This window comes from Haliaeetus albicilla, chromosome 1, assembly GCF_947461875.1.
Source record: "Haliaeetus albicilla chromosome 1, bHalAlb1.1, whole genome shotgun sequence".
Classification (NCBI taxonomy): Eukaryota; Metazoa; Chordata; class Aves; order Accipitriformes; family Accipitridae; genus Haliaeetus; species Haliaeetus albicilla.
In genome coordinates, this window is record NC_091483.1 from 73,038,704 (window position 1) to 73,062,052 (window position 23,349).

Here is a 23,349-nt window from a genome sequence, read left to right on the forward strand (position 1 = left end):
TACATTATTTATTAATGGGGTTGACATCTAAGCAAACTGATACAGTAACGCTAGATGAGTGGCAACTTCTGGTATGAGCTCAAAATCCATTGAACTTCCATTTCCCATTGCCGCGCGAGCCCTTAGACCGCATTCACGTTGCAGGTGGTCATCGCACAGTTAAATGGGGACAGAACTGATACCAAAAAAATACTAATTATAACCTGTCCAAGTATTTTTCAACCAACTGGCACGGGAGAACGGGACTTGGTTGAGGGTGACTACTGCAGGTGTCCTGCTAAGGTGTCACCTACTTATACTGACAAATACCAAGAAACAACAGTGCAGACGCTTTTTTCTTTGACAGGTAACTTTATTAATAATGGTCTTGGATCTGTCGCACCTACCAGATGCCAGTCTTTTTTCACACTCTGTAAGACTTTCTGAAGAATAAACTAGAAAGGCATAAAGTTAGTTGAAGCTACTAAGACACACATTTGAAGGTGGGTCTATTTTGGACCTTTTTTTTACAGAAGTTTCCATGAATGTGTGTCAAAAAACTTAAATACATTGAGAAATACAGTAGAAAGACTATATTTACAGTCAATTATAATGGGCACTGCCAACATATCCAATAAAAAAAATAAAACAAAAAAATTTTCATGTTTCTTTCATGCTTTTTTCACAGAGTTTTTTTTAAATATGATTTTGTTTTTTAAAAAATACAGTAAGGAAATAATTACATTCTTAATATGAGAACATTATCTTACAACATACAGCCTGGGCCAATTAATTTGAAAGTGTCTTTAACAAAAATTGATACTAAATTAAGTATTCTCCATTTGAAAAATCAAATTGCCACAATAATCTCATTAAAAAAAAACCACCTTTGATCCCCCGAAGTTATGATCTGTTTTTCTTTCTAAAAAAAGCATCACCCATAAAAAAACAATAAAAAAAGCACCTGGTACAGTAACAGGAGTTTGCTGAGGAAGCACAAGTGTAACATTTTCTTAAAAGACATAGAAATGGTTTAAAATACAAGAGTTTTCCTTTAAAATGAAAGTCATGCTGCTCTATCGCTGACTTTGCCTGGTGATCCTGAAATCTAAAAATGGTGAAAATACAAGCTGTGTCGCTTTTTATAAAAAATTGTGCAGCAATAGCACTATTCAAGAAAACAGAGTACATTTCACAGCACCAAATGTGGTCTAGAGAGAGGTTATTTCCCGAGGGTTTTTTTTTGTTTTCCTCCTTTGAAAACCTTGGCCATTATATAGACTGGACATGTTACTAAGGCAAATTGCGATGGCACCAATGTATTTATACATTAGGGACATACAATTACAGTCCATGCCGGGTTGGGGGTGAGGGGGCGGTGGTGGCTTTATGGAGCCTTTGCTGGAGGAAAGGCAAAAGATGCTTTATTTTGCAGCGGGTGCTATAGGTGCCGAGGGTGACCAGCGTCTACGGCAGAGCAGAAGGCTGTGGCACCGGGGCTGGGGTTGAGTGCACGGCCCCAGCACCACGCCATTTCTGCGTGCTCGGACAGAAGTTTGCACACTTCCATCTCAGGCATGCATTAAAACCTGTCTTTGCCAAGGATTTTTTTTTTTTTTTTCATGGGATACAGGGGGTGGAAGATACGATGCCAATATTGGGTAAACAGGGCAGGTGATTTGGCTTTTAACTGCTCTGCATTACTTGATGCGGGACCACTTCTTAATGGCAACTGTTACATCATTGCAAACGTTGACTAGAAGCCTAATTTGCATCATAAATATGTACAGATATAAATTAAATATTTATTGAAATATACAAATAAATAACTTAATTTGAAATAAAAAGCCTAAATGAACTTTTGCTTCAAATTTGTTTCTGCTAATATTTGTGGGAACTTGATACTGTTTAGTCCATAGTCATACAGCATAGAACGTGCCCTCCACTTATAGAGTTAGTAAGTAAGCAGATGACCTAAAATAATACAAAAAAAATCCTGTTTTCAGTGAAAACCACACTGACACTTGCTTCCCTACTGTATCTGCATTCTTGCGGCACTTTGTACAAAGCACAGTCCCAAGAAGCAAAGAGCCTTTTCTCGTGTTGGGCCCCATTTCTACTGTGCTACGGTCAATGGGATCCCTGTTTGCACTGATTGCATTTGGGAACAGGACACAGCCCTGCGTCCTGGCAGCTATCAGGTCTTCCTGATAGCTCTGTGCCTTCAAATCCCACCAGCTCCTGCAGAAAGTTCTCTGGCATCCAGCTCAGCTGGGAATCTCGGTGTACCCCTCCGGAGTTACACACACCTATTCCTAAAGGTAAGAGACAAACTATAGGCTGGGCCATAAAGGGATGTGATCCTTGATAACTGCTGTCTTGCCAACTTCTGTGGTTTTAATTGCAAGTCTTAACTAATTATCAAGACTCCAGCCCTAACAGCTGTGATTATCTCAAAATCTAAGTAGTAGTTTAATTTTTTTAATTAAAGTAATTTGCTAGTCCTCCCAGTTGAGGAGGAAAAAAATCTTGAGAATGTGATTGAAGGCTCTCCAAAGGCTTAAAAAAAACACGGAGAAAAAAATTAAAAGAACCCAACTCATGATATGTTTTTTTCCCCTCGCTCTCTTCTGACTTTTTAAAGCCAATCTTGAGATTTTGAAGGACTTTAGTTGGCAATTTACTGCATGTAAGTTCTCAGGAGTGACATGGATGGAGACAAAGAAGAACAGATTTCTATAATTTTACAGAATAAAATGCAAGACACTGTTTCCTAGTAAACAGAAATGGACTCCTGTCTCAGAAAATCCCCAATTCTTTGTAAAATTGTTTATAAAAGAGTCTGGAAATTATCATCTTTTCAGTCCATCTTCCTCAAAAATAATAGCTGAGGTCTGAAAAGACGAAGGAAACTAAGTACAGCAGTGTTCTATAACTCAAGTTTAACAATACTATATTACAAAAAACAAAACAAGACTGACTGCATAAGCTATTCTGAGTTGCCATTATCTGTTGAAGATTAATTTCAATAATGTTTTCCTTTTCTTTTTCAAAAAGTATAGAAAAGAAGCAGTATCTAAAAACACTTGTTTGCCTTTTAAAAAAATCAGGAACAAGTCATAGTTCAACAACATGACCTTTGAAAATGACTGGTCCTTCAGAATAGCAATAAAGAGAATGTACTAAAATGCATTTTTTTCAAAGAATGGCAGCTTTTTATCTCCCAACGACAAAAGCATCTGTCTAAAAAGTATCCAAAAAACGCTTCACAGCTGAGTTGTGTTCATCCCACAGTCTCACACCAGCGTAGAGGACAGCAGTACTGAAGAGCTCCTGCCTTCCCGGCCAAGCAAGCCACGCCATTTCTGTGAATACATTTCTTCAGTTTGCTTTTGCCACACGAACAGCTAACAGCAAAGCGACTGCTCACGAGCAAGACTTCGCTCAGCCACCTCTGTGGCAGACCGCGAGAGTCAGTTTTAACCTGTCAGAGTTACGATTTCACATCGGTCTTAATGCACCAGTCTTCAGTGGTGTTCAGGCCATCTGATGCAATACAATTGCTGGTCTATGCTGTTTCAGCAAAGTAAACTTTCAACTGCGACTTTATGCTCCTTTTTAATTACTATGGTTGGTTTGGGTTTTTTGGTTTTCATTTTCTTTACCAGTGAAGTTGGAAATAAAGATTTACAGCTAACAAAAAGGGGCACACATAGTTACACAGCAATACAGTAGAGGGAATACAGGCAAATTAGCGCCAAGCTACCATTAACTTAACAGAATTATAAAACCTCTTATGTTGTATCGCTTGATACCACCTTTCAGATGAGTCTTTTGCAGCCTATGTCTTGGTCCATAATAGGTAAGGCCTTTATGGAAAGTGAGTGCTTTTTCTATATTTATGTTCCATTTTTCATCTCCCATTCCTGGAAGGGGAAAAAAAAAAGATATGGAAAATGTTAGAGAAATCAGAATATTTCACTGATGTCATCAGATCTGCTAAGCCAAAGCCAGCTGAGGTCAGTAACAGTTTTTCCATTAACTTCACTGGATCCAATCTTCTGCCCACAAATTAGTTAGGGAATGCTAACAAGTATGTCCTGATAGCGTCCGTGTGCAGCTTCCACCCCTCTGCAACTATATACGGCAACTTTTTTTTCTAGTGCAGTGCAAATAAGCCATGTTTGTTTTCTGCAAAGGGTACTTACAGAGCAAATTTGCACACCACAGTTGGTGTAAAGCACTCAGCTGGACCTGAATAAGGGAGAGGCTGATTTAGCATATAGGGCTTTCTAACTTACTTGCATGGGACAGTAGAAAACACTCAGTATCTCTCACAGCTGACACCAAGTGATTGCTTTACTACACTTCAATTTTTTATTATAAAGCTCATGGCAGACACGTTTCCATGGCTAAAAAGGGCAACTTACTGAGGCAGAGAGACTTCCAGGCAGGGTAAAGAAAACCAAGTTCGTTTACGTGCATTTGTTTCCCTTATATGTAACTGAAGTTGAGCTATTGCTCGGCAAGTTAAAGAAATCACTTTGCCTTTCTGTGCCTCTGTTTCCCCACCTGTTAGCTGAGGACAATAACACCTACGATCCACAGCAAAGCACGTAATCTATAACACTCTCATCTATCTGTCTCAGAGCAAGGTATTGCCATTTCTTCTGCCACGTAAGTGAAACCCATAAGATTGCTATAGCTAAACACCCAGTTAAATCAAAGTTGTGGCTATTCAGTGATACCTACACTATTTCCTAACAGTACACAGAAGCAGAAGAGCTGAAGAGGGATGGGCTCAGCTTAGGACATCCACACTGCACCTACTCCCTGAATCACATCCTTAACAGCAATCAGGAACTAATGAAGATACGAAGGAGTTGGCCTCTCGCAGAAGTAATCCCCGTGGAGCAACCGCCCAGCTGTTTCTGGCCAGGCGCTGGGGTCTACAGATTCCTCTCCCACCCATCTATTCTGCAGAGCTACTCTGCAGGCAGCCTGCTGACTTGGCTCCCAACCTGAATTCCTGAATTTAACACTCATTCCACAACATTTAAGAGCTCTGACTGAAAACCGTTACTTATGCATGTAAATACCTGTTTCTGCTGCTGAAAGCAGTAATAGCATTAGTTTGGCTAAACAGCTGCATGACCATGACACCTCTTCAACCATTGTAAAGCAACAGTAAAGGTCACAATTAGTGGCTGCTTCAGCAATGTAAGAAAAAAATCTTGGGTTTAAAGCAGGTAGACAATAATATATCTTTTTTTACATCTTGGGTTGTTTTTTTTTCCTTCATTTGAATGATACTTTTATTAAAATACAATATATTTTAAATATTCAGTTTTACACTTCAAATTATGGTAAACCTAAACTTACAACACAGTATTGGTTAAAAACTAGAATACTTTAAAAAGGCTATTAAATATATATTCCCTACGTGTATGCTACCAAAGCTCTAAAGGAAATCCTTGGCTAAGCAACTGGGAGGAGAATTTTTTTAAAGTGTTAAATAAGCCTTGAAAGCAGTAGCTTCTTTTGCAGGTGCAGAAGGAACTTTTTCTTTGTTTCCATGTCTCCAGCAGGTTCACGCCAATGAAAGAATGTTTAAGTCAACACTGACAGCCTGACTGGGAGCTGGGAAACTGGGAGAGCTCCTTTTCTTCTCCAGTCCCTGAACATAAGCAAAATGTAAGCTGCTGACATTCACCAGTCCACCAGTTTTGAAAACAAATCAGAAATAATCATTGCAGTTTCCTTGCTACACATAACAGTTTAGTTTTAGAAATTAATTTGAAATGTGAAATGTTTAGATAATTGTTTGTCTTGTACAGCATGGATATTTGGAAAATTTTACTTCCTTAGGAGTGCTAATGCAGAATACTGTTTTTCACATTTCAATACAGTCTCCATTTCCAGGCAGAGATTAACAAAATCACAATTAGAATGCCTTCTGATTTCTTAAAAATATGTTATTACTTTCTAAAACAAATTAAAAGCATATGTTACAAACAGAAAAGTTAAAAAAAATCCAAAACTATGCATGCATATGTGTGTATATGTATAGTGTACGTCCCAAACAGCCAATCCCCAAACTGCTGCTAGTTCTTAGATTTAACACTGGATCCATCCTTTTGCTTCTTTCCCTACTTCCTTCTCAGCCAGTGCACCTGAGAGGAGAGAGATTTTGGTGGAGCAGCTTCCAAACCTGCTGCCTGAGGTGCCTTGCCTCCCCTCGGAGGCATTGCCGTGCCACCCAGCTCAACGGTGACGTGAGGCTGGCTGCAAACATGAGGCTGGCTGGTGACACTCTCAGCATCTTTTGGGCAAGGAAAGAGCAAGAAGGGAGGCATTCAGTGCATTCGAATACATACTGGGGGAGGAAAAAAAAAAAAAAATCTTGACATTTTGAGCACTTATACAACTCCCTCATAACGTTGGGAGATTTGCCAGCTGCTGAAGATGCAAGTGCAAGCACAGACGTGAAATCTGTTTCCCTCCCACATACTGCACTGACATCCATCCGTGGAGAGCCAAGTCAGTTCTGCTCTGGGATACTCACGTGTGACGCCCTTTCCTTAGCCACATCTATAAGGCCTGGGCTCACTCGTAACTGCAAAAGGCCAAAAGAATTGAGAGCCAAATTCCACCCCCGCACATGTACAGTTAACTCCCCCTGAAAGCAGGCTGTGCTGCAGATGCATACCTGATGGCAGACTTTGGCTGCAGCTCCTCGCGAATAGGCTGAGTACAGCTTGGGTTGCACTATCTAATTCAGCAAAATTTCACTAAATATTTAGTGCGTGAGGTTTTAGGAAAAAGCTGTTAAAGCTGAATTGGATACTTTGAGTTGTTTTTTCCCAGGATGAGAAATATGCTTAGTAGCTCCATATCCTATTTGATTAGCCTAATCTTATATCCAAGATTCCTCTACAAAAGAGCTTGACCAACCTATCGTGCCATCCAAAGCACAGCAATAGCAAACAACACAGCAGGGTTTTTCCTGTATGGTATATGCTAAGCGTAAAAAATGTACTACAGCTGGAACGTATTCTTTACACCAAAAATGTTTAGGTTTTTATAGTGCCCTGGTTTCTCCAGCTGTAAAGATTGAATGGCTGGCTTTAATGTGCCTGTCCAGTCCGTAGCACAAATCCACGCTCCCTTTTGTGAGAACTGTGCTCTGCTAGACCACATTCCCTGAGTAACGCTGTGCTAACAAGCAAGTCTAAGACAAAGTGTATGGTTAGAGATGGTATCTTTATGAGACAAATTTGGGTATAATTGGAATACACAGATAAGCTTTAGAACACATGAATCCTTCAGGTTTGAAACACAAGCAGCAAACTTCAAAGTTAAATAGAACTGAAACCCATTATGCTGAGTTTAATTATTCTTAGTTGAATTTAAATGAATCAGGCTAACTGGCAGAAAAATCATTTGATGTCCATGGAAAGGAGGGAGGAAATGGTGGCAGAAGGAGGGCAGGAAAGCTCTCACATGAGGTATGGCAGGAGAAGTAATTCATGGCCTGGGCAAGGTAGAGAGGTTAAACGGGCTGCGGGAGGGAGGAAATAGAGAGAGTAGGATGGGCCAGGAAACCAAATCATTTGTTGAGATTATGATTTTTCAGTATCTGCCACATGTAGGTGTCAGGCTCATGCTCAGTCACTGTAACTGTATATAATCAATGAAGACATGTAACAAGTTACTTAAAAAAATCCCTATATATAAAAAAATCCCTCATTGTTTTAAGAAAAGAAATGGACTGCATGAAAGACAAATGTCTGTGATTATTATTGTTTATAATTACAATTAGCAGTGAGCTACTAAATCAACAAAAGCTTGGGCCAGTGCTATTACTGTCACCCTTGGTGACATGCTGCCCACACATTTACGTTGTTAGCAAATTTAGCCCAGAAGAATGATCATGCAAATTCCATTTAAACTAAAGTGCAAAAATTAGAAAACTGTAACAATACAAGAGGACCATAGACTTCGTCCTGGTACCTGCAAGACTAAATTAAATTAATTCAGTTTCTACTGTAAGTGTACATTAAGAGTAGATACTTGCACAACACATTGTTATTATAATGTACTATTTTGTTCTTGCAAAGATCAGACCCCATCTTGTGTTGTTTCAGACCATTTACTATAACAGTGCTCTTTTAACCACTTCTCTGCTACACAGATCAGTGTAACTTTATGAATTTTAGATGGACTGTCTACACCACAGACCCCTTACCTTGCACATTAAATCTATAAAGGAACAGAGAAAAACACAGAATGAGAGAGTAGGGTCAAATCTGTCTCCCAAACTACTTAGCAATTCTTCTGCAAAAGGTTCCCCCAAACCAGCAATGTTTATGTAGTAATACAAATAATTTATATATGGCATATTCTCTTCTTAAGGATAAATTTCACCCACAGAAGCAGCAGGAACCAATCTTTCCCTCTCTCCTTTTCTGTCTCTGTCTCTCCACAAGCAAATAAGATTTTTTAAGAAAGTAAGAAAAAGGACAGAAAAAGAAAACTAGACATAAGTCTTCTCACCTTTGCTTTTCGAAGGACATGGCCTCGACATGGTGAACTATTTGACGAGGGAGGTCGCTTCAGAGCTGCTGCGCTGTTCACAGGTATTGAGCATTCAGTATCACTGGTATCACAGCTGGAGATTGGAGAGTTTTCCAAAGTTCGGTGCTTGAAAATTGGAGACTAATGAAGAGTGAAAAGCCTACATTGAGTTTCCTCCAAGTAGTCACCTGGGCAATATTTTCTATCTAGACTTAGAACTGCAGATTTTTTTTTAAAGAAACCATATTCATAATAATGATGGATACATGAAAAAGAGGTTAGAACAAAAGAAAAAAAACCAAAGTGTGTGTTCTGTGATGAAAATTAAAGTTCATTTTCTGTGATTAAACAACATTGGGTCATCTGGAGGAACTGACACATCCTTCTCTGGTCCTTCTGATGGCTGCTTCTGACACCCATCTATAGCATAAGCCAGGACTGCCATGCTCCATCATGAACATGTGAGATGCAGCCCTTGCAAAGGGTGACAGTGACTGATAGGGGACCGGCACAAGTAGGTCTCCATCACTGCACAATGACTTCGTGCATTTAAGTCTCCCTGGGATGGAGCAATGTCTCAGTTCATGCATTTTTACAATCACTGAGGACAAGGAGTTGTCAGCTTTTGCATATTACCCTAACACATACTGCCTGTGACTCCCATGTCCACCTGCTCCCTGTTGCTGTAGAAAGTACACCTGATACAGGTGAAGAGTGCAAACAACGCAGAAAGGCATTTAGTTCTGCTCTTCTTCCCTGCACTTAATAAACCTTTTGAAAACTCTCAGTTCCCACTCATTTTACTGGAGCTGAGAAGGCAGAGCACTCGCAGCCCGTGGTACTGGGATTTGCGTGTTTAATGACTTTGCATACCTGTGGGCTTGATGTTCCTGACTTGGGCTCGATAGCCAAGCCCAGTGTGATGCCACCAGCCAAGGCTTTCTTAAGGCTCTCCTTCACCTCGGTCAGTTCTAGCTCCAGGTTTACACGCTCAGCCTCCTTCTGCTTACACTCCTCTTCCAACTTCTTTAACTTGTCTTCAAGAATCACTTGGGTCTTCCTGCCTGTCATCCACAGCAATGTTATTATTTCAATGAGAAGCTTAAATTGACACTTACAGAAATTATTTTAAAAAAAAACAAGGAACAAGGTCTCTAAAAATCAGTGACATCACAAAAAAGTTACGTACATTGCAAAAACCACTTTTTTCATGTAAAAAAATTTAGCAACAGATATCAACTGCTTTCTTTCAGGTGCCTTCCCTAGGTTTCTAGTGTAGTTTCAAAACAGTATTTGTTTTGTTATTTTCCATGTCATGAAAATATAATCAGCCAGTCACAATAAAATTATTCCTATTCTGCTTGTCTCAAGTCCCCATCAGTGTCACTTCATAGGTGTGTGTTTATGTATATATACACACACACTTATATATAAAATGAGTATATACACCTATACATACATATTTTATATCTACATAGAAAGCAAATATAGACATTGCAGGGTATTGTTTAACATCAAAACCAAACCTCATGTAGTGGCATGTCTTCACCACAGAATACAAAGCTATTTGGATAATGAAGCCTACCCAGGGTGGAATTCAGCACAAAAAAAGCACCTCATACCAGCATTGACTTCAATAGCAGCGCGTAGATCTTTTCTTTCTTTTCGAAGCTGGGCCAGCCTATTCCGGAGTGCTTCTTTCCTCTTTAGCAGCTCCTCCTCTTTGCTTTGTAACCTCTTTGCATCTGCCTCCACACGATTCTTGCCGTATTTGTACTGCTCTGCATCTGTATGTATTGGATTGTAGTTATTTATGTTTAAAATTAACTGTAAAACTCTAAACTGATCCCTGAGACTGAACATCACATGAAGCATGTCATAGTTTGAGAAACTGGTTTGCCATCCCTCCTCCACTGGCTTTTTCTCAAGGTCCATGATTCCCGCCGAGTTCTGCAGCACAGCTACAGAAATGATATGGGATAGATAGTTTTTTCTCTACACATATAAGGGGAAGATGAGAAATACCAGTTACCTTATGGTACATCTGTTTTGAAAAATGGCCTTGCCTTTATGTCATTCAGAGGACAGAAAGGAGGCTCCTCTTTAGCTCTGAACACTTGATTTTTAATTGGAAGGGGTCAGGGGAAAAATCTACCTGTTTGCCCTTTTGCTTGGCTTCCATTCCTACTTCAAGTGCTTAAAGCACATGTCTTTTCTCCCGTAACATAAGAGAATACAAAGATGTTCTCACTTTTCTGATACTTGAGAGCTTTCATTTTCTTTTCTTAATTTCCCATATAAATGCTTTCATTTCATGGCTCACAGGTATCTGTGGTCTAATTTATATCACAGCCCCCTCTATGCCTCTGCTCCAGTTGCAGACTCAAAGAAAATAGGTCAGCTCACAGATCACTTTGTCTGCATATCTAAAGGCAAACTCAAGGACACTAAAATTCCTGACAAATAGTTGTCAAACCAGTTTTAGTTGGTCTTTAGTAACCAAGATGCCTTTATTCCCACAACTATCTATTCCAGCACCAATTGACCTGCATGGCTAGAAAGATACATACTTTTTTCCTAAAGTCTAACCCAAATTTCTCTTGTTGCCATTAAATCCATGACTTCTTCAAAATTTATCATGGGATTAAAAAACCACATTCATTCCTTCTCTAGAAGAAGCCATGCTTTTGACCCCATATTTAACAAGTATGATTATAGCTCTTTTTTGTCTTTTCTTCTTTACACAAAGCAACCCCTCTTAGGGATTTTCTAGGGGCAATCCACCTGCCCAGAAGAACCCTCTTTCTGAATGTGCCAGTCACCAACTGAAATCTCCTCTCTCTGAGGAAGGTTTTGAGACATGTGGTTGTCTTCATTATTTTGTTATACCTTTTTCTTTTTCATTAGTGGTCAGAGTAAGTCCACTTTTGAGCAACATAATGTTCTCATGTCTTTTCCAGTTTCTCATCCTCCTCTTCCAACAGGAATACAGAATTGCTCTCTGCCCCAAATGAAGATTCGTTACCCCTTTTTTTTTCCTCCTGCTGCCCTCATGACTTTGCAGCCACGGGTCCACATTTCATATTTATCATTCTCCATGACAATGGAGAATTTATCTTATGGCATGGCTGGAGTACTAATGAGTCACCAATGCACACAATATCTCCTATTCAAACTCTTGGTGGCCATCTCCTGCTCAGCCTCTCAGCCACAGAAGAACCACAGTGGTTCTTTATCTTGTTTGCTAAGACGACAGCTATTTTGGGTATCCTCATGACTCCATTCACAAGTGAGGCAGCAGCGAGGAGAGATACTTACTGGATGCCGTGCGCTTCACACATGACACCGATTCAGATTTCTTCGGCTGGCTATTTAAAGTTCTCCCCTTTCCGGTGATCCCATTAGCAGTCGCAGGAGGCTTCTTGCCTTTAAACTGTTTGAAAACAAAAGTACAAATGGGCTCCAGCTATTCCTGTGCCACTGACATTACAGTCACCTTTTCATCAAGGGCAAAGCTTGACAAAAAGCCTCCTGCTCGGAGAGCCTTAATAGAACGCATTGATTGAGCTGGAGACGGCGCTTCCTCCAGAGATGTCGTTTCTGAGAGCTGCCTGCTCAGCGGGAGCCACACCAGCAATCACAGGATAACGAGGGGATGAACTAGCTCCCCTTCTCTGCTGGCATCATGGTCTCCAAGTTATTTAATACTCTGGCATTTAGTGTATTGGGAGTAGCCACTGAACCCTTGAATAATTTTATACAGTAAAGATTCTTGAAACATAGGTTTGTCAGGGTTAATTTCATACAGAAAAACCCAACGGGGCTTGCCACACAAAAATTCAACACTGTTTCTTATTTACTGTATGACCTTGCCATCCTTGTGGTGCATGGATTTATATTTTTTTTAAACAATAGAATTATTTCACATTTTTTAATGTTAGGCGTTAACATATCAATTTCCTCTTACACAACCTCTAGCTACTAATTAAAAGTTTTTCTTACTTAAGAAACCCCTCTCATAATGGCCAGACAAGCTCACAAGATTACCAGAAACAGCACATTTCATGTCCAAGAGGTTTCCATTTAGAGGGCTCCCCTGCAATGAACTAAACCCTGGGAAGAGCAACACTGTCCTGACTAATTGTAGTTTTTTAGGGGGGGGGTGCCTTAGCCGAGCACAGGGCATATGTGTGCCACGCTTTCTTCACGTGCTTCCAAAAGCTTGTGAGGACTGAACTGGGAGTGCAAGGAGAAGCCTGCTGCTGCAGCCGGGGATCGGGGCAACTCACTGCTCGGGTCCACCTCCAATTCTGCAATTTCACTGAATTCTAACATTCCAATGTGAGGTTTTTGTAAGGGTTAAGTGAGTCAACAAGCAATAGGACAGGTACCCTATACAAGGGAAACACTTATCTAACTGTTCCATGCCAGATTAGACTGAAAACCACCCATCTCTGTGATGGATTCGCAGGCTTATGCCAATGACCAGCTTTCGGAGACTGGCGTGGCTGTGAGCAAGGCTTGCTCTTCCCCGCTGCTGGGGTCTGCCTGCCTGCCACTGAGGCTGGGTACACGGGATTCCATCTGCTCTGTGGCTTCGCATTTCAGCTGAGGTCCAGAAGCCTGAGGCCACCCTCAGAAAGCAGCATAGACATGGGCTTAGGTTTTTTTCAGGGGAAGAAAAGAACAGGCAGTAATTTAAATATGGTATATACACACTATATACAGCATCATTTAGTATATATATAATATAATATATGTTATGATATACATGTATATTCACAATATATATAACCATAGTATATACAATATACAGATTAGTAAAATTCTAGAGAGGCAAATTTGCTGTCACAGCCAGGTCATATTTCACTTTTCTTTCTTTTTTTTTTTTTTAAAGTCATCACTGCCTAAGGAGACAGACGGTGGCTAGATATGCATTCAGGTTAAGTTTGGAAGGTCACATCTATTTTTTTTTATTACTATCCACAATCTGTAAATCATCAAGAACTTGTGGGGAAAGCCTTTCACAGGTGCCAACACTTCACAGCAGAATTTACAACCCAGCAAACCTGTTTCATTCGCAGTGGCCTCATGACTAAAGCCCAAGCACTTCAGTGCTAACACTAAGGGACTGAAATAGCCCAAGGCCCTTAAGATAACAACCAGATAAACAGAACAGCCAAAAAAATAAAAAGCTTTGTTAAATAGTACAGTACCTGTGAGCCAGATCCCCTCCCCACAGCAGAGGTATTAGTGACAGACTGAGCAGAAGACAGATTGGATGAGACAGGGTATTTGTAATGGTTAGAGGAGGGTTTGTCAGTAGATAACCTATTGGGTTTTCTGTCAGCTGGTGGATAGCGCGCAAAGATTTTTGGAGACGGCAAGTTATCGTACAGGCCTGCGTTATCATAAAGCATTTCTTCTCCAATGTTCCTGCTACGAGAAGAAGGAAAGCCATCTTCTGGTTCCCACTGCAACACATACACTTTGGCAGTTAGTAAACAATACACCATGCAGAACCTCCTAAGTGAAATTAAAACATTAGTAATTCTTTTGACTGTAGCAAGCCCTCGGTGTTTAGCATGTTCTTATTGCTTACGCTTGAGACAAACTGTTTAGAAAGGCAGGGTGGACACAGTGTGGAAAAGAAGCACTGCATTATATGGCTTATAGCCTCAGTCCTGTGCATTTTCCATAGCATGAGCAAACCGGTATTATCCTATCACCCTTGCTGTTTCATAGACTGCACCTTCAGTTGTTAGCTCTAGCGCTGAGGGGGCACAAACAGGCTGTGTTAACAGGGGGATGGATATTCACAGGCTACGCAGATGAATCTCTGGGATTACATCTGGTACATGAGTTGTTAAAAGCAATATGGCCTAACAGTTAGCAGAAGCCAAGAGGGTTTTTTCTTTTTTTTTTTTTTTTCTTTCTTCAGGCTATATGTCTTTCCAGTGAATACCAGCTGCTGGTATGCTAGCATTACATTTTATTTGTCGGAGAACTATTATTCTGAGCTAACCAGCTAAAATAGCTACAGGCCACTCCTTTTTTTTTTTTTTTTTTTTTTTTTCAGAAAAATGGAAAGCTCAACAACAATACTCCAGTGATTCATTCAATTAATCTTAAAAGAAACCAACCTCATTGCCAAATATCCTTCCTTAATCCATCCTGGCTGTGGCAGTACACTACTCATACAAAGGCACGAGCACATCCAAGAACTACACATAGAGACTACTCACCACATATGTGGTCGTGTGGTGCTCCCAGGAGGGGCTTCCTGCCATCTTTCTGACATTACTAAGACATGATGGAGGACTGAATTTGCAGTCCACTTCACACTTTGAAACTCTGAATTTCTCTTGCATTTGGCCTTAGTGGGGGCCTTTATGAAGCAGCCCAAATTAAGAGCTGACACGGGCTGTAGCTCCCCTATAAATCTTCTGGAGGACCACATATTGCTATGGGTTAACATCCACTATGTGTTAAAACCTATTACACATCTGCCTACGATCAGCTCTGCAATTTATGAAGGTGGAAGTGACCACTGTGGTTCTCCTTTGGGATGAGCAGTACCTGCTGTCATGAGGAATGCAGCCCCGTGGACTGAGAAGTGTTTGGGCTGGTTTTTTTTTTTCAACAGACACCACAAAGTGGTGTAACCGAGTCCTCAGTTTTGCCAGGCCTGGTGTGATCTAAAAAATACCCCCTCAAGTGAGTATTATATTCAAGGACTTGGCAACAAATAGTCAACAGGCAACTGCTTTCTAAATGCACGTTGGCTCACAGGCAGGTTAATGTAAACAGTATGTCCCACACCCCTAATACTCTGAAGGTGTGAGAGAAGTTTGCAACCCCCAATCAAAAAAAGAGAGTTCATTTTGAAACTGCCCAGTGGGACTTTTTAGGTAATATAATTTTCAGATGTCCATGCATTCAACACATGCAAACCATTTGTTCTGTGCAAATTCAATTCTTACCGATCCATTTATGCAGGGAACATCATCGTAATGAAGTGCCATTCCACTCGGACAGGCGTAGCCATTGGCAGTGCTTCCCCGATACGGATTTGTAGATATAACTCGCCTGTTCATGAAACTGAATAAAGCAAAATAAAAATAATAAAAACCAGCGCTTGAACCTAAGTCTAAATGGTGATTCAGTGGTATGTTCCTTGTATCTGATTATGTAGCCTGGAAGCATATAGCTTCTCACTTTCTGCAGGACAGTTTTTCTTCTTTTGCTACTCACATGTTGCTGCTAGCAGCCAATATTACAACACACGTTCCTGTATTCCATTCTCACACTGGGGATAGGCCCCTGTGAAACCCAGGAGGGCAACAGCTGTAACTGCTCAGTGGCATGTTTACATGGGAACCTGCTGATCTATGTTATAAACCAGCTTGCCAGTGTCCCATAAAAGTTCCCTTGTTGTCTGCATTGGGAAGAAGCAGGTGTTTCTGGGCGCATGCATGCTCAGGGGGTATGCAGACTTAGGAACTGGGAGAAACAAGAATCAAATCCAGCAAAAACTGAAAAAAAAAAGTGGAACTTTGCTGAAATCTAAGTTAACTTATCTATCAAAATTTCCTGAATAATTACTTCCTTGAAATCTGGGAATTTTTCGTTTCCATATTGGAACTTTCAGCTGGGTAGAGTGTGCACAATGGCACTACGCTTCCTAACTCCGTCTGGGTAATTGTGCATGCAAATACTCTACATGCTCATTCTTGCTCTGTGTCACATGATGGATCCGAGTCCTCTGGAAACTTCAAAAGGGGTGTGTGTATATATATATTTCTCCCCCCCCCCCCCCGCTCCCCAAAATCAACATTGTAACTTGTTTTTCTGGAGTTCTGCAGAACACGTGCAAGATATCATAGACTACAACAGGCTTGCAAAGATCTAACAATGCAGAAAGTGGCAGAATCATGCCCAAGTGCAAGTTTTCCTTCATAGCAACTGCTGAAATTGAATGAGGTATAGAGTGAGATGCCAAATAATTCCTATAGCTTCAGGTGTACATGAATAGGAAAACAAAGCTTTCCATCCCAAACAATGGAACTATTCAGACTCTGTGCTGACATTCATAAAATATGATAAAGCCCTACTAAAGCAGAGAGGGTCTTCTGTAGCCCTGGCCGGAGCTCAAGAATGCTGTGGTTTCAACAGTTGCTTTCTTTTGGCTTTGGAATAACATGGAGTCCATTGAATTTCTCGTTCAGAGGGAGACAGACCTCATCCAAGTGTGGCTCACCTGAGCCGCGGGAGACACGGGCTCACAGGAGAGACGAACCTGCCCAGTTCGGTGTGAGCCTTTCAGGGCAGCGCGGGGGTGGAATAATCATTAGACAGAAGCTTTTCTTACTTCAAACAAACAAACAACAAAAAGCCCAAGATAAATCCCATGATAAAAATGTTTTTAACTTTATCGTATCTCATACTATATTAGCCATTATTAAAGGACTGCATTTGTTTACTGTTCCTCTTAATGAAGAGCATTACTCAAGTGTTTCTGGTTAGTCTGAAGGACTGCATTTGGCGTCGTTCTTTTATTTCTTTCTATTTAAGTAGCTCCAATGAGAGTGATGCATAACAACCATGTCTGAAAACTAGGATATTCATCAGTGACAACTGATGCACCTGTAGTAACTATTTCCACCACCAAAGGAAGCTAAGATTTATCTAAGTGTCTGCAAACACTTCATGAGCATTATTTCACTAAGCCTTATAAATCCTGTTTACAGATGCATCCATATAAGTTAACTGTATTCTGAAACTGCTAGATGAGGAAGGAAATGGAGAAAACCTGCTTGGAAGCATGTTTTCTTCAGCCTTTCCTAGATGCCTAATGAGTTAGATGAAGAAAATCAATTGGACTATTAATGAAGAGCCGATCGTTCTGCAAAGCATCAGCCTCAGGAAACAAATAACCAATAATTCTGAAGGGACTGTGCGATAATCAAAGCTTTAATGGTAACTGCAGTTAATTTGGAACACTGATATTCATTCTAGAAAGGGCAACAATAGTACTTTATTAACACGTAAGTATGACTGTAATTTCTCCTCATTTTCTAGGAGTAGCTGAAAATCAGCAGACAACTACTCGAGTTGCTTATCAACAAGCTCTTACAGTCTTTCAAAGACACCCAATGAATTTTAACTAATTCTTAATAGGGGAATTCTGCTATTTTGCAAGTTGTTTGACATTCCTTTCTAACATGTGGTCTAGTTGCATATGTTTTTTCACTTGGCTCCAATTAATATCACATTTGTTCAGAAAAGGAAAGCCATGCAGTATTCGGAGGGAAAAGGTTTTCATTCTATTTCTTTCTTAAATGTGGTTATTGCTAGATGCTGACTGAAGCAAAAATACATGTCAACACAGGATAAATTTCTGAGCCCTATTAACTTCAAAACAAATATTAACATAAGTCTGTAAGCTAAGTGCATTTTGATTCTATCAAAATTATCAGGTTTTCACAAAACTGGGCTTGTGGTAACACTGACTCACTTTGATTTCTATCAGAAGTCATTCAAACCAGATCCTGAATGAAGCTGCACATTTTCCCTTGTTAAAGCTCTCTTAACACCTCGCTAATGGCAGGAGAATCTTCTTTTGGAAAACTCTGAAGCTTTTGCCTTTTTTTTTTTGCATTTTCAGTCTGTTTAAAGTTATGATGGGCAGATGGGGTGTGATTCTCTAATGTATTAAGTCACACAAATTCCAAATTTGTGTAGGGAGTCTTATTTTGCAGCAAGATGAGGTATGACGCCTTTGCCAGCTGTCTTCTGAGGCCACCCACTTTCTGACCACAGGAAACCACAGGGAACGTCTGCAGCAGGGCAGACCCAACTGTCCCAACTGTTCCTTCACTCCCGTTTCTAAACCACCTCATCTACTCAAGGAAAAATTACAGTCTTTTCCCACCAAAGACTGTTTTAATGCCTAAACTGATCTGAACATGTAAATCACTATATATGCTAAGTATGCATTACTTTTCTTAGCACAGGATCAGTAATGGGGAATTCACTGCAGTGATTTGCAATTTAAACAGTTTCTGTGCTGCGCCCTAGACACCTTCCCAATTTCCACCTCCTAAATTAAAACCCAGAAATTAATTGGACTGGTGTGAGCTTGGTGAAGTTTTTAATTAATCATAAAGAACTTGAGAAGGAAACACTGAGAATGTGACTATCCAAGACTTAAACTTGCTATACATTCTTAGTGTTCAGCATTATCAGCCAATATATGCTGTACATATTGGGGAGATGGACAGCAAATACAGCCAATAGATAAACGTGAACTACAGAGCTGCATATTTTGGCATATTTGTCCTTTTCCAGGGATAGTTCTAAGTCTTCAGGCAAAATAAAAGATTAAAATATAGCATTTGATATGGAGACTTGCTGAAAAAATGAGTAAAGATTTGAGTAAAGTTGGATAGTGTCTGCATCTTTTACAGAACTTAGCAGGATGCCAACAGGATAATCATAAACACATCTAACATGCTGCTATGCTGAAGCACTTCAGGAGTTCAATATCTGGCAAAGGGGGAGGTGGATTTTGATAAGCTGTCTTGGCACCAGAGTTAACATACGGATATAAATTCTCAGAGTACTGGAAACACCGGGTAGCTGAACGCCTCTCACCAGAAGGTCTGTTTTGCAGCCTGGATGACACTTGCCGTCATTTCCACGTCAATGTAGTCATAGTGCAGAGCTCCGGGGTCTGTTGAAGACCCCGTTTCTGCCAGCAAAATTCCTATCCATCTGCCCATGTCTTCGGAGGAGGATGCCTGCGAGGAGAGGGCAAGAACATAGGTCAGGTCTTTACTCTGCCACTGAGCTGAGCATTACTGCAAAACGGTGCATTCTTCTTGACTGACAAATTGCTACCACATTGTATGAGAGGCTCTGGCTTCTCTCTGCTGAACTCCTAAAAACCCCAGGATTTCTTATTAAATCCGCTTTACTAGAAGGAGTGCATTGTAAGTAAGCTATGTGCTCATCAGTTATGATGTAATACAAAGTGGGCAATCTCCAAAAAAGAAGAAAAAATAGTCATTTAAGGCTAGTGGATTTAGATTCAAGTCATGCTTATTTTAGACTTCAGAAAATTGAAAGCTATAACAGAATTATTTCCCTATGCTAGGCCGGGGGATTTTAGTTAGCATGAATCCTGAGAAGAAAATGTTAGTGCTAAGTAGAAATGAGGCGGGGGGAGGGAAATGAAATAGTAGAAGAAATTTTAATGTTGTATTTTGAAAATTTCCTCTACATTTGTGCAGATGATGGCATTCATTTTCCTCATGGCACAAGTACAAACATGAATACTATTAAAATAATGATAAATTTTTCATATTTTGCTTCAAGTCACCAATTGCAAAGTTAAACAGTAGCAAAATAAATAATGGAAAAAAAGGGGTGGGGAAGGAAACTGTGCAGTTTCTAAATTTCTTGTTCTTTTTAAATATTTCATTGCCTTTCACAGTTCCTTGAGTTGCTTTCTAGTTTCTCAACTTCTCTGAACTGCTCATATATATCAGGCCTGGTTGCAAGGACAGGAGACTAACGTGACCTGCAGTCGGAAACCCAAAGTGGTCAAAGTGTCTGTCCTGCCACTGAAAGCAACAGGTTGCCTCCTCCTATACCTTCATTATACTTGGCTTTAAGTGTCTTCTCATTTCAGCTTCCAAAATACCATGAATAAAGCCCCTCAAAAAATTCTGACCCACCTAACACTGATGAAGGTACGACCTTCATAGTGTGAGCAGTGTGCCAGCGTGTACATGTGTGGTGTGTCAAGAGGCTCACCAGGTTGCTGGCACAACATTTTCTTACTGCAGAATTACCTTAATATTGACGCAGACTGAGCAAAAGGAGTTCACATAAGTAGCAGACAAATGAGAGTTAAGAGCTCTAGAGTTCCCATCAGCAGTGATCCATTCTTTAATTATTACTAAGTTATTTACCCAAAGTAATTATCTCCCTGATGTAAAAGTGTGCCTAGAGAAGGAGCAGGGATATTTTAGTAGCAGGTCAAGGGAAGGTCAATGTAGAGAAAAGCATCTTACTGAGAAGATTTCTGAACTGCATTAAATCTCAGTTCTCTCTTTGCCTACAACACTTAATATTTCTTTTCTCCTTCCAGTATTTATTATCCAGCTCTGCAATAATATTATTCCAAAGACTTTTTTTTTTGAATGGCCAGGTTGTATGAAAGTGCTTCTCTAATTTAGCTTGTGGGTGTTCCTACAAGTCATAACCATTAGCAACCACCGCACCTCGAGCACAGCGACCTCCTGCCCGTTTCGGAGCAGGCGGAAGGTCAGGGGATGCTTCGAATCCAGTCCCAGGATGACTTCGCAGCCACGGAGAGGGATAGAAACAATATGCGTCTTCAGATCTGTCCTGTCCTTGTGGAAAATTAGTTTATTATCTTTCACTCTGCACCAGCGCTCACGCCAACGGTTATTTGAGAGCACGTTGAGATATCCTGCAATAAAATGAAACATGAGATATCTTACTCCTGACTTTTTTTGAAAAGAAAAAAAAAAAAGAAACTTACTTTTCAATGTAATGCTAGCACTTAAACAACTTATTCCTCTTACAATAGAAAGTCCAGATGGATTTTAGGAAGACAAGTAAATGACCCTGCCCCACTTCTTTTAATGAAAACTTTCACTGTGCCAATAACCTAGAAAAAAAGCATATAAAGATGTGATCCTGCTCATGTGCAAATGGCTGTTCTGTGTTAGTAACTGCAGCAGCTGGATAAGCAGAAGCACACAGATCCCCAAGACTTTAGTAAGAATGGGAGAGGGACAGTAATAAAAAGGTATGTACACAGCTGATGTGCTCACACAAAAGACCCACCTTCTCCATGCATAATGGCTTTGATAAATGCGGCTGACCAAAATTTTCTGAGAAAATCACAGCTCATATTATATAATTAGGCGATGAGCTACCTTCTGTAACATCCAAAATCAGTGCTTTAAAGACCTACTAAAGATTGATGTTATATGTTCTGATTTCATTTAGAAAGAAGTGCACGTTTGGTTTGCAACACTTTTAAAGCAGAATTTAAAAGATTGCTACTGATGCCAATAAAAATAAAATTAATATTGGTTTAAAATTCAAGAAGTAAATGTATATGAAATTTAGCTAAACTTTAAGACAAAAGTTTAAACAAAGGTATTTTTTTTCCCCAGGGATAATACAGTACTCTTGCAACAAATCAAAATTTCATTAACAAATTGCCTTTTTAAAAAAAAAACACTTTTCTTATCATGCTCTATATCGGATACAGTATCTAGGCATAAAATATCATTAAATGGGCAGTATTTTGTGTTTTTCCTTCTCTGACCCATTGCACAATTATGCCAAACTCAAACCTTAAAATCAAGCCAATGCCCAATTTTTTCTGCCTTATTTAGTTTGGGAATGGAAAAAAAAAAAGTATCTTTTGCTTCTACATTATGAACAGTACATGAATTCAGCATGTTGCTGCTTCCAAACAGGCTATGAGGAGGGAAACAAATGGTATCTTGCACAGGCCAGAATTCATGTAAAAAATTGTCTTCTATCTCAGGTCTGATTTTCATTTAATCCTGTTGGATAGCTATCTCTTTGGTTTTCATTAAAACTATGACTTATCATTAATTTTTCTGGATTTCCCTTCCAAAATTATGGTTCCAATGTCAAAGCTTGATCCAACAGGATACAGCACATCAGAATTGCACACATCTTGGAAGGTGCCATAAAAAAAGGAGGATGTGCACAATCCTCTGATTTTGGCTCCTCGTGATGATCACACTCTCCAGCTCTTCTCCCTCCTCCTGTAACAAAACCCCGTATAGCTGTGCCTTATACTATAATCCCTAGAAATGGAAAATCCCTTCACATGCAAGCCAGCTGGCTTGTTTTGGAGTGAGAGTCCTTTTTTTCAGACAGTACTTGTTTTTCCCCTCCGCTCCCAATGCACCTCTCCGAAAAGCTCTTCCAAACCAGCCTCCTTCAGTTGAACGAAGCAGGATCCCATGCTTTTCCTCCCACATATCCCTACTTAAACCTTCAACAGCTGACATGACCAAAATGTCTTGAGTGTGTTCCCAGCTGGGGCATTAGCACTTCAGCTTAGCCCAGGTGGTCAAAGACCAGTGATGCTGTAGGGAAGAGCTTTGCCGTGACTCCAAGTGCAGGTGGGGTTTAGTTTCCACTCTAGCTGGGTGTCCCTCGCAGCCCCACTGGGCTTTCCCCTTGTTCATGGGAGGCAGAGCCTTCTCAAGTGTAAAAGCCTTCAACTATGGAGCAGCCTCCCAGAGGGCATTGAACTGAGCCAAATTTCTGGCGGTGAGAAACTTCTGCAAAGACTTCCTGAAATGACCAAAGCCTAGACACTTACATATTTTCCTATAAAATCTGCAAGTGGCGTTGAGTAGAGCCAAATGCAGCAATAGTAATGACTATATTTATGTCCATATCCGAAATAATGACAGAAATACTAGGAATTAGATTGTACAGCTGTGGTTAACGTCTCACATAATACAGAATAACCAATGGAGTATGAGACCCCGGAAGTTTGAGCTTTTATGGAAGCCAGATGCTTCGGACACTGCATCTGGCTAGACAGAACTTTTTTCCAGCTGCTCTTTTGGTTGATAAATCACATCTGTACTTAGCTGATATATAGATATATATACACACACTTATTTAATCAAAGATTGCTTATGTGAATGATTCCCAAAGTGTGGCTGGAGAGCCACCTGTGATCTATGAAGTTCTCGC

At 40.2% G+C, this 23,349-nt stretch overlaps 1 protein-coding gene across 3 annotated transcripts in view; it reads right to left on the minus strand.

Annotated features, from left to right (window-relative positions):
- Positions 1-892: 892 nt before the first annotated feature.
- Positions 893-23,349, minus strand: part of AFAP1 (actin filament associated protein 1) — a 120,700-nt gene continuing 98,243 nt past the window's right edge. For 2 of the 3 annotated variants that reach the window (XM_069794316.1, XM_069794325.1), the window contains exons 10-17: positions 20,847-21,058; positions 19,213-19,358; positions 15,540-15,657; positions 11,875-11,989; positions 10,179-10,343; positions 9,430-9,620; positions 8,536-8,697; positions 893-3,905 (exon numbers count right to left, since the gene is read on the minus strand). In XM_069794316.1, the coding sequence (XP_069650417.1) occupies positions 3,879-3,905; positions 8,536-8,697; positions 9,430-9,620; positions 10,179-10,343; positions 11,875-11,989; positions 15,540-15,657; positions 19,213-19,358; positions 20,847-21,058 (1,136 nt within the window). In that variant the 3' untranslated portion in view covers positions 893-3,878. Of the gene's footprint in view, positions 3,906-8,535; positions 8,698-9,429; positions 9,621-10,178; positions 10,344-11,874; positions 11,990-13,772; positions 14,031-15,539; positions 15,658-19,212; positions 19,359-20,846; positions 21,059-23,349 lie in introns of all 3 variants that reach the window. The other variant, XM_069794331.1, reaches the window with a different exon arrangement.